The sequence below is a fragment of the Lates calcarifer genome, linkage group LG7_1 (genome assembly GCF_001640805.2).
Source record: "Lates calcarifer isolate ASB-BC8 linkage group LG7_1, TLL_Latcal_v3, whole genome shotgun sequence".
NCBI lineage: Eukaryota > Metazoa > Chordata > Actinopteri > Centropomidae > Lates > Lates calcarifer.
Window position 1 is genome coordinate 14,918,976 of NC_066839.1, and position 12,293 is coordinate 14,931,268.

General features: G+C 42.1%; 1 protein-coding gene and 1 long non-coding RNA gene across 3 annotated transcripts in view; both read left to right on the forward strand.

Annotated features, from left to right (window-relative positions):
• The window catches only part of LOC108896805 (uncharacterized), a 164,873-nt gene extending 162,422 nt beyond the window's left edge, over positions 1-2,451 (forward strand). Inside the window, exons 6-7 of one of the 2 annotated variants that reach the window (XR_001963183.2) lie at positions 724-845; positions 1,622-2,451. This is a non-coding gene — a long non-coding RNA (uncharacterized LOC108896805). Of the gene's footprint in view, positions 1-723 lie in introns of both variants that reach the window. The other variant, XR_001963182.2, reaches the window with a different exon arrangement.
• A 534-nt stretch (positions 2,452-2,985) lies between these two features.
• The window catches only part of syndig1l (synapse differentiation inducing 1-like), a 36,827-nt gene continuing 27,519 nt past the window's right edge, over positions 2,986-12,293 (forward strand). Inside the window, exons 1-2 of the mRNA XM_018696172.2 lie at positions 2,986-3,836; positions 9,700-10,366. Of these exons, the coding sequence (XP_018551688.1) occupies positions 9,854-10,366 (513 nt within the window). The 5' untranslated portion in view covers positions 2,986-3,836; positions 9,700-9,853. The remainder of the gene's footprint in view (positions 3,837-9,699; positions 10,367-12,293) is intronic.

The window sequence follows — 12,293 nt, forward strand, 5'->3', positions numbered from 1 at the left end:
CATTATCCCAGTGTGCCTGTCTCCTGTCTGGAAACAGACCTGTGAGCTGCAGAGCCCAGGGATATTAATTTGCAGCCCTAATGTTCTGTGGCAAAGGAATTGGAGTCATCTCAACACAAACAAATTGGATCTTGCAGCTCATCTGCAATGCAAGGCATGCCTGTAGGTATGGCATCGAGCTGAATGACCACCCAAGATGAGGATAGGAGGAGGATACAGCTAAATTTTCTACTGTGACAGCGGTTCACTGGTCAAGCTGGGTTCAAAATAGGAGGGGTGAAGGAAGGAAGAAAGGCTGTCTATGATATCTATGATTGATAGGTTTCTGATGAGGTCCTGAGTGCAGCTGGCCAGTGGATCTGAATCTATTTGTCAGATATGATTGCAGTGATATTGAGTTAGAGGGGGGAAAAAAAGAAGACAGTGGATGACAGTGTGGGGGGAAAAAAATACTAAGAGAGTGAGGAAGAGAAATAACAGGCAACACTACAGGGTGGTTTGTGAAAAATGTTGAAATGGCGGTGTGATCAGTGTTTCAGAAAGCTCAGGCTATTACACAGCCTGTCAGAGCCACCTCCCTTAGCGCTCACCCGCTTTTCCCTCCCCCTCTGTCCACTCCTTGGTCATCCTCAGCAAAGATCAGTGCAGCTACAAGTCTATTTTTGATCCTCTCTTCTCCTGACTATATGTTGACCTTCTTTTTTCCTCATTTTGTGTTTACAGGTGTAGCGCACAGGTTCAAATGCCAAATGCACAATACACTTAACATGAAAGGAAGAAGGCGTCGATACCGCAGATCCCTCACCCGGAGCTTTGCCTTTAAAGATCAAAATGACAAGACTGTGGTCAGTACTCCACTTACGTGCTGTTAAAGAAGATTTAAATCCCAGATAATGATATGGGATTTCAGACCTGGTTCCTGGCTACCTTTGAAGTCCATTCACTTAAATGAGCTACTTGAACTACGCATTAACCCCATGGAGGCTGCCTTGAACTTTAAATAATGACCTTCATTTAACAGTTGGAACATTTACCGTGCCTTTTAAAGAGTTACAGCCCATAAATCACAAACAGTATATTTTTACACATGTATTAACCTTCAACATTCTCAAAATATTAGGACTTATGTTTCCATCTACATTAACTTCATCTTCATTACACTGCATGAATGTCTGAGCTCACCTTTTATAATCACGTCCCATTTCTAAATATAAAAACACCACTAAGACCGCACCAGTGAAAATGGCACTACATTTATGGAGTAGAGTCCTTCAGCAAACTGCTGAAACTGGAAACTACTGCACTCTTCAGTTTTCACTTCCACGCAGCGTTAATAGAATTCCCTATCACTCTAAATTCTGTTACAGATATTTGTGGAATTTCATTCTCTTCAGTCGTGCTCCTGTACAATAGTGTGTCTGCCCTAACTGCACTCCTAAACAAAGTGAAATGCATCTCAAGTGCACAGAAAATACAAAGTACACTAAGTGCACACAAAGCATGAAGTTGTTTTGTCTACTCACATCATATGTGTTTTCATGAGTATATTTGATGTACAATATATTGTGGGTGCCTTGGCTGACCAAATATCCTTTCTTTTTTTCTCTATGCAAACGAGAAGACGTTCAAGACAAGAAGTCGGCTAGCCATAGAAAATACTGATGTGCAAGTGCATGTGTGCGTTTAATCTGTTGCATGGATGGTTGAAGTAATAATTTTGTTAGAAGGGGGCAAGAGATTTATGGCGAATGATCAGACATCAGCTTCATCTGCAGGAAGGTTGAAAAATGTAAGAAATGGTTCCCAAATCTGTGGAACAAAAAGTCCACCAACCAGAGTGACTGTCTACATAGGCTGTTCTTGCCTTACCATCTGAGATGACCCACAGGAGTGTCTCATGAAATAGTGCCCCTATGGCAGCAGGCATACTGGACCTTCATCATCATGGTTACAATAATAACCATGCAGTTAAGTGGTCATGGTTAGGTTTAGGCACAAAAGCAATTTGGTTAGGTTTGGTTTCATTTAAGTAAGTTAGTTAGAGGACATTGGTCGTCATGGTTACAATAAGTTGGTGGAACAGTCATGGACAAAAGAGACAATGGTGAGTATTGGTCTCAAACAGGAAACAAACAGCATCAATGTGTCCTGTGTTTTGCTGACCCATCCATCTGCCCCAACCTCCTCTCTGCTTGCCCAGATGACCTAAGGGTCAAGAGAACAGTCTCCTCTGGAAAGCCTATCGTGGTGTTGACAGATTTCTCCAATACAAAGTTATCGAACATTGTTGATGTCCAGTGCGATAAAAACTGTGGGCAATGGGGTAGTTTCATGGGAGGTGATAGTTTTCATGTACTGGATTTGGCATACCTGCATTTATCAGAATGACTGGTTTGGAGGAAGGAAATACTTTCTAGCTAATTGCTGAAAGGTTATAAACTGATTGTTCTGAAATATGATGAATTGTATTTTTGTATTAATTTATTCGTTTTTCTTGATAACATTAAATATTCATGACCAAATAAGCAACAATCAGAGAAAAAAAAAAAAAAAAAACTCAACTGATCTGCTTCATCATGACTGTGCTGACGTGGCTTGATTACCTTTGATTGACAGTGGCCAAACCCACCAACTCTTCTGATGAAAACGTTGCTAAAATCCAATTGGAGCATGGAAGTATGTGACATCACTTTTATTCAACTGAGGCCCGCCCACTTCAAACCAGTTGAAAAAACACAAATAAAGAAATCGGATTTGTAAAATAACCAGAACTCTTATACGTTTGGCACAGAAATGTCTAATGGTGAAGGAATCATTTGCTCACAATAAGAAGCTCATTGAGAAAACAGGTGTTCGGGGCCTTTAAAGTCTGCTGTTCATTAGCTCTCTAGCTCTATTCTGAAATTGAGAAAAGTTAAAGTGACTAATCTGAGTGGCCCAAAAATGTCAGAGAGTCCCTTCTCTTCTACTTGAACTAATCAAATGAATAGGGCTCACTACAGACATCACTGGTCCACTCAGACTAATTGTAGTGGCTGTTAAAGAAAGTCCTCCTTTTTTTACCAGCTATGTCATTGCTCAGTTTGGTGACGACTGTGAGGTATTTTGTTATACTTTCCTATCACTTGAATTAGATTTTTTTTTTTTAGTTTACAGGTTAATATTCTCCCAAAATATGTAAACTATGGGTATTATTTTTAAATAGTGTGTGAGTATTTAAATGATGAGTTATTGTCAAGCTCTCCAAGATAGGGTTTTGGATACTGCTGCCTGCGGCTGATTTGCAGGGGGGAAAAAAACATCAGCTCTATAAGAAGATTAACCTCGTTCACACGCTGGAAGTCAAGTCAATTCAAAGTAAACGCTTGTACACAGGGTGGGTGGACGCTGTCCTTCTATGTGCGCGCATTGCGAAGCGTACTGGACTCCTCTCCTCCTCTCTCCATCCGCGTCTCTGAACCTCCTCGCACCAGGACCCATCTCCGTCTCTCCCTCTCTCGCTCTTTCTCTCACACAAACAAAGCGAGAGAAGGTGTTTTAACTTTCCGAAGGCGAAAAACATTTCAGACGACTCTCAAGGTAAACGCTTTATTGAGGGTGGGAGAGAGCTTCGTATTTATAGAGGAGAGGAGATTACGAGGCTGTGACTGCGCGGCGTCTTGCCGAGCGGAGACCTGTTCTGCCAGAAATGATTGGCTATTTCTTCGAATGAGAAAGTCTGAGAAATGTCTTTTTTCTCTGGGCGACACCGTCAGCATCCCAGCCGTAATGTACGGGCGGGAACAAGCGAGTGTTTGCATCTTCCAGGCAATACTTGGATTGTCAAGAACTCTAAGGTAGGAGAATAATTACAGCATTTTTTTCTACTTTTGTTCAGTTTGCCTTTAAAAGCACGCACTGTGCTCTGTTTATAAGCTGTAAAACACGTGATCATAATTTTTCTAATGTTAGGGAGAAAACTGTCTTTAGGCGAAACATCATTATTGTTTTTATTTATTATTTATTTATACATGAACGCACGTGCTCATATCACAATGATGAATAGAAATAAGTGGTGAATGTGCCGCATTGCAATGTGTCTGTTGTGATGGAGGTGGTGGAGGATGTTGTTGGTACAGAACTCTGCACACAGTTTCCACCTGCGACTGCCCGAGCATAAATCCAATCCCCTTGTCTTTGTGTATGTGTGTGTGTGTGTGTGTGTGTGTTGTGACTGAGATATGCTTTCTGCATGAAGTCGTCAAGTCACTCTGTGAGCTCTTTTCTGTATGAGAGATTACTCATAGCACTTGGCTGAATAGAGTGCATTCAGGAATATCTTTTACCCTGAACACAAAGAAAGGCAAGAAAAAATAACAAAGAGTAGCAAAGGAGTGGTTCGATGTCTGTGTTCAAGGATGTGCTTTTATTGTCATTTAAATTTTTGTGTTTGCAATAAGTTAGTGTTTAAGGTGGTGAAAAGGATAATTGTTTCCTCAAAGATTTAGGTGCTTAGGTAAGAAAGAAAAATGCAGCAAGCAAGCTTATGCCCTCTCTCTGTAATACACACACACAGACAGAGACACATAAACACACACACACATACACATACACACAGAACCACCAATCCCTACCTATCCGATCCATACCCGTGGTACCTACAACAATTGGGACAGTACAAGCGATGTCAGGTCTGATCGCTGTTTGAACTGCAGCCCTAATGGATGCAATTGAGAAAGCTGAGTCTAAAAAGTGGCTGGTTTTCAGCTCACAGCTTCAGCAGTATTTTTTTTTTCTTAGAAAATCAGATGTTTTTTAAGATTCATTTCAGACTTAATATACAACACATCTATCTATCTAGATATCTCATAGAAATTCTGGTGTCTTGCCATCAGCTGCTGGAGCCCACAATCAATAGGCAATGAAGACAACTTACCCAGAGCCCACCTCTCACTAACAACAAACCACTCCAGCAACAGTATACATGGCTGCTATTGACAGCAACCTCCCCTTGAATTATTCAAACACATGTGGCAGAGATTTTCAATGGCATATTTACACATCAAGGAACGCTTTAAATCATCCGACGGAGGTGTGGAGAACACTAAGCCAAGTGATACGAGCATAGTGGTACAAGGGCTCCAGAGGAGTCCTGTCTCCTCTGTGGAAGGTTCCTTTCTAAGGCTTTAATGTTTTATCAGCTCCTCAGATAGGCATGTAGACGGAGTGGGACAGAGTATCAGCAGTGGCTGCTGACACAGGAATAGGATTCAGATTAATTTCAAGTGGATTATGACATTTTTACACAGTCTCCTTTGATGATAATGGTTCATAAAAGGATCAGTCAACACTGTGTTAAACCCATTACTCACTTCATCCTTTCCTGTTGCTTAATCTGTCAGTGGACTTTCATGTGCTGGGGCCAAGGGGTGAGGTTCACTGACAAATTTGCTGTGGGATGTGTTTGCATTTTGGGCAGTGAGCTCTCACGCACCATCCCACCCCATGATCATCAATAACTACCTGGCGTTACCTTATTATGCATATTACACGCCAGCCACTGCTCCCACAATTGAATTACAGGAAGATGAAGTTGTTGTTGTCGAGCACAGTGAGCAGATCTCCACATGCGGTATCCAGGAAAAGCTGCGAGAGACACAGCCTGGATGAAATGAGTTGGTAAACATGGCCGACAGATAAGACACATTGGTATTCAGCTGCAGTCTCGCCATGCTGGCCTCAAGGCCTGGCTGATAATACCCGCTCTCGGCTTCAGGGTCAGAGGTCTGAGGTTGATTGGCAATGGGCTGACACAGGGAAATAGAGTGTGCTGACTGTAGTCTAATGGGGTTGAGGCGCACAGACGTATCAGCATGGCTGGCATGTTAGCATTGCCACGGCCTCATTCTTACCCTCCTGCACCTGGGTGCTTACAGGTTGTTCGCTAATCTATTAGCCCCTTGTCAGACACCTCTGGGCTCTCCTGCGCGTTGGCACTGCAGCACACAGGCCCGTGCTCGTGCCATCTCTGTCATGCTGAATTGTTTTTCCTTGCAACCGCGTTTGCTCTGCCTCATTCGCTTTCAGCTGTACCTCCCAGCTCTTTATACCTCCCAGCCGCTGCTGTCGACCAACATGCCCAAATGCACTCAACCAGAGAATCACATACAAGTATGATCTCTCTTTCTTTCCCCTCCTCTCTCTTTGTCTCTCCTTCTCTAACAAACACATCCACCCACTCACACTCACATATATTTACTCACAGCTGTACACGGACAAAACACAATCGCCTACAAACAAATGTGCTCACACACACACACACACACACACACACACACAAAAGGAAAACCACACTTCTTTCTATAACATTCATCTCCACTCATTATGAGGTGTCCTACATTGCTCAGCTTGCAGTGAAATAGCCTGTTCACACTTAAACTCACATTTCTCAAGAAAAAAAAAGAAGAAAAAAAACCCTCTCTCTGCACCAACAACACAGCAGCAACAAATTTGGAAGCATGACAACACCACCAAAAAGATTTCTCAGAGCTTCCCTAAGTAATGACACGAAAAGTAATCCGCTGTCAGCTTGTAGCACTGGTGCAGAGTGGGAGTTTTACAGTGTTAGAAACAGGGAAGTACTTAGAAGAATGCTTATTATTGGCTATATGACAACCACTGTATCTGCCTCCTCCAGACCCTGTCAGAGAGTTGAGTTTATCAGCATTGATCTGTTTGCAATACCTGGTGTACTGGTCTGTTTGGAAAACCTTAATGAAGACAAAATGAAATGGACATTTGTCTTTGGTTCCAGTGTCTGCAATTGTTAAAAACAGGTTTTTTTTTTGTTTTTTTAAATGTGTTGTTTGGCAATATCTCTTTGGGTTCTGCCATCAAATCTTAACTGTGGAGTAGTACAACCCAGTAGAAGTAGCTTGTTCCTGTTAAAGACTGTCTCTTGTGATTATGGTAATCACAGCAGTGCTTCAGTATTAATGCAGTGGTGATTTATTGATATTAAAGTGCTATTTGTAGTCCCTTGTAACTTAAGTGGCTACACTTTGAATTGAAAAGTAAATGCTTTCCGACATTTTAAAAACCCATAGACACAAGGGTGTGTAATGTCAAAGTTGTGTTTGACACCACGTTGAAACCCATAAATAGAAAGCAGTACACATTTTAAAGAACAGATCACGTCTATAAAATCAGCTACGGTCATTCAGCAACCTCAGCGAGGATATCACAGCTAATTTTCAGTGATAAACCATCACCCCTGGAGTTGTTAGGGGGGTAGTATTTTGCTGAAGAACACTTCAGGGAGGTGGACGCCACCACAGGGTTTGAACCTGGATCAGAGAGCATCCTGCCCCAGAAAAGCAGCAGCCCGCAACATGTGACAGCAGCATCCAAAGTAGACAGCAAACTCAGCACCTGCTCATCTGTAGCCCTTCACGAGAGTTTGTTCACAACCAAGATACTCGCACTTTCAGTCAGCTGGCCCGAGAACTGCATGAGCGTGCGTTCCCCCGGAGCGATACATGGACGAAAGGGTGCACTGGTGTGGAACAACAATGTCAGCAGATTCGGGCGCATGAGGTCCAAGAGGGAGGAACCGTGAAAAGTTAGTTGGCTGGCCGGTGCTTAGTGAGCTCCAGGAAGCCTGGGAGTTTGGGGCTCGTATTTTATTCATGGGGAAGAAAAACATGAAAAGTATAGCAAACAAAAACATTGGGGGAAATGAGGAAGACAAAGAGATGCTCAGCACTTTAAAAAGTAGTGGAATCTAAGAAGCAAGTGACACTAAATGAAAAAAAAAACAGAGGGTTAGAAGTGAAAACTTTATAGGACAAATCATGAGTGAATGGATAAAGAGTTGGAGTGACAACACACTGAACCGTCACTTGATGGTCAGTCAGTGCCCCACACCACCCTGCCCCACCCTCCCTCCTCCTTTCAGGTCATTGATGCTTTGGGACCTCTATGTCCAGTCCAGTGGGAGACTATTCTCAAAGAACTGTTTCCTAACAACCTATAGTTTGGAGGAGACAGTCTAAATATTTTCATTACTTCTCCTTCATATTAATGTCATGTACCGTGTACTGGATGTTTAAATTAATGTATGGCACAGAATATCAAAGGTTAAGCAAAATGATTAAAATATTGTTTGCTGAATATGAATCAGCAGAGGTTTCTGACCATGATTAACCAAAGGATAAAGAAAATATCAACTAATCTATGAGATGATTAGTGTGCAAGTTATTAACCTGTGAAACAACATGTTATTATCCATATCCCATCACCACAATGCCATTTTGAATTATGTGTAATCTTGTTGTCTTCAATTGGAAATACCTTCTCTTTATGGGTCTGGAAATACTGCAGTAAGCCAGCCATACACGACTGGGGTCAGGACCCCAAGAAATAATCTGCTTTCAGCATTTCTATTTTAAACGCAGATTAATCAGACAAAGGTCAAGGGGGGGAACTGAGAAGCAGAAAACTCTGGGTTATTTTTTTGCAGAGTGGAAAAAGCTGGAAGGGAAAGAAGTGTAGATCATTTTGATGGTCAAATGTAGAGTAGGTGACATTTTTGTCTGTCCGCTGTGGGAGCAACAACCCAAGCACACATTAGCATTCCACTGAATGGCTGGCAATCAGTATGATATAAGTATTGATCAGTTTGCGGTTTATTTATGTGAGTTCTAAAGACTGTACCAGTCTGTTTTAATGGTTGTGCTTTTCGCCTAAGGCCCTACCTTGACAACTTTATAGCTAACTGTTCTTTTCTGATAACTTAATTTTAGAGGGTGGATTTGTATAACAGCAAAATCATGCCCATAAAAATTAGAATCTCACAAGGAAACAAAGTGTTAATAAGGAAATGTAATCACTATCCAGGATACCAAAGATAAGCAATCAGATCTGAATGGAACTGAAACAGTGCTGAGTCAATTTCATAATTAGGTATTCTGCAGACTTGGCCATATTGGTTGAGTCATTATCATTTATGATTACAATTCAGTTACAGGTTGGTAAAGAATATTTTTAAGTTCTGCCAACTGTGTTTTTGATGTCATCTTCAGCTATTACCACATGGTAAAGCCAATTTGCAACCAATGTCAAAGTTATTTCAGCATCAATGTCAGCCATATATTTACACAGATGTGGAGGATTACAGCCCTCTAAGCTGTGTACGTGTAGGAGGCCTCAACTGATCCATATCAGACAGGCTGATGACACCTAATAAGACCTAAACAATGGGGCGATAACAATCTAATTAGGTGCGCATAAAACACACACACACACACACAAACACCAAGATGGCGAAGGATAATATGCTAAGGTATTTTAAGTAGATGTCACTGCTTTGATATATTGTCATTACTACACTGAGAAATGTGTGTGTGTGTGTGTGTGTGTGTGTGTGTGTGTATATATATATATATATGTGTGTGTGTGTGTGTGTGTGCTTATGTGTCTAGAGCAAGGAAGGAAATTAAACTTAATTGAATCATCTGCAGGGTGCAGCTCTTGACAAGCGAGATGCCGTTAAAGTTGCTGCTGATGAGGGAGCGACAGCTAAACTTTGATCTGAACCGAGCGAGTGTTTGGTAAACTGTTTCCAAACTGTGACCTGCTAGTGGATGTCAAATAAAATTCTCCCTCGTAGGTTGACTCTAACAACTCCACTTTCTCTGTTGCTGTTTGTTTCCTCTATAGGTCTCAGAGTGCTGAATGCTGAATGCCATTAACACCTTCCCTGACATCAAGCCAAGTCACTGAGGAGCCTGTTTCACTCGTCACTCTTAGATTTCATCACTAGAGTTAAAATCACAGAGAAGCTCCTCCTGCTCACCTTTTGACTCCTGCTGCTATGGAGAACCTCAGTGAGCTCCAGAATCCGTTGTTGGACAAAAACAGTAAGCACATGGTCAACGGTTATGGGGGAGACTTCCCTAATAACCAGTACCAGGAAAACATTATTAATTATTTTGCTGGAGGAGGAGGTGGCGGTGGAGGTGAGGGAGGAGGAGGAAAGGTGAATAACAGCACTGTGGTGAGTGGAGGAGGATACAATACCAACGGGAAGGTGAAATCTCAGCAGCTTTTGGATGCCACCTCACTGCATCTGGCGGTAGAGGCCTTCTACAGGCCCAACTTTATTCTGTACAAGGAGGACAGTGGCAGCATCAAGGCTAAGGAATACAAAAGCGAGTGCTGTGAGACCACCTTCACAGAGAAGAAGGCAAAGGAGGCATCCAACACAGCAGGGGCGGACACCCCTGGCACAGAGGATCCTCAGGCAAAGCTGCTGGAGGATGGTGAACACATCAAGATCCAGACGGTTTCCTATGAGGTGGAGGAGGAGGAGTATGTGGAGTATGAGGTAAGGGAAAAAAAATGCATGAGCAGGATGAAGGGAGACACCAAGGACACTTGTATTTGACATTAGAAAGGACATCTTTGTGGTATTTGTTGTGAAATCTGAGCATTTAATATCAAAGAAATCTTAAAAATATTAAGAATGTGGCTCTTAACACAGAGTTTTTGCTTAAGATAGTGTGTAGACCATCAAGGACAGAAAAATCCTCCAAAGAAACCCATAGAGACGGATTTATTTCAGTTTAATAAGAGATTTTAAGGCAGGTGGTGTACATTTCTTTAGGGGTCATGGAGGATAGTTTTTTCGTGTATTTCAGTGAAAAGCCAATGATAACCCATCGAACCCATGCTTGGATACCTGTAGTGTGCTTGTGTGCTTGTGTGAAATGAGAGAAAGAGCGATTCCTGTGGTATTTGTACGCTTGTATCATCACCAAAAAGATTGGGCTCGATGCCTGGATCAGACTGACATTTTCCCAAGTGCAAATCCCATTTGATCCACTGACCTTGGGTTCAATTCCCAACTCTAGTAAAATTCATTGTTAGATAATAATAAATCACCCATGCCTGCCTTACACAGGGATATTAGGTGTTACAGTGCTACAGCATTAGCTACAGTACTTTCACTTGCAACTGGCACAGCCAATGACTCAAAGCACTCCAAAGGATTTAGGGGATTGGACAGGAGGAGTAGGGTTTTCGAGTTTGACCAGTGTCCTGTAAAACCTAACAGACTGAGTGCCACACGCGCGCAGGTCCACTAGAATTAACCTGGATCAGTGTGATAAACACGTAGCTGCTGAAATGCAACGTGACATGGGTACATACTGTTCAGCCAGGGGGCTCACTCTGCAGAAAGAGATATAAATAAAGAAATTGCTATGGGGAGGAAAACAGCATTGTTCTCTAAATTTCATATAAAACCTCTGCTTCACTAAGAGAAAGAGTTCCCTCCATCATACTCTTTCACATGTTTGTTGGGTGCAACCAGAAACAGAACAGATGAGTTAGACACAATGCAGTGCACCAAGTGGAGGCTCCTCTTTGCTGCTCAGAGGTTAAGTGAACACATTACCATACTGTTCATATTTTTTCCCTACACACTTCCTGTTCACAAGTGAACAAGCAAAGCAACATCAGGCCCCACAGCCAGCCTCGAGATGTAAAGAGGAAAATACTCAGGGGGACTCATTATGTAGCCTCTCAGCAGCAGACCATCCACACCACCAAAGTGTGAGGTATTTCCGCCACCCTGCCCACAGTCTGACACAATGCAGAGGCCTCAGACGACAAAGTCCTGCTGCTGACATACACACAGGCCTGCTGGCGTTCTACCAAGAAGGCACCGTACATGATGTATGTATTGTGTAACCTGTGTCTGAATTGCTTGTTAGCAAACACAGAACAGTTAATTTATGTTTCTCCTTCGAGGTTGCACCTAGCAAATTGAGGGCAAAATATAGTTTTGTGGGTTTGTTTAGCAATGAAATTAGGTTAAAGGTACCCTGTGGATTTTTCTTATAAACAAACAAAAGTAATGTTTGTACTCATTGTTACTTACAAAAACGCATCCTTAAGGTGGAAAAATTGAATGCATTTGCTTCCACATAAAACAGTTTGAAAGCTGATTTGAATATTTTTAATTTATGCAGTATTTTCATCCATGTGTGCTAGCTTGCCAGTCCCATTCTTTACTGCCTTTGTGGGTACAATGACATGCTTCTTTACGCGTCACTGCCACCAACTGTTGATCAGCAAAACAGCTTGAAATTCATGGCAGGGGAGTGCATGCTCTATACAAACCAAACAGGGGCATACATGTAAAAAGTTTTCTCTGTAGCAGTCGTCAAAAACTCACTCTGACTTATATTTTGACCATAAATATTCAGAAAACAGTCACTCCTGTCTGCAAAGGTGTTTGTTTCATTCGC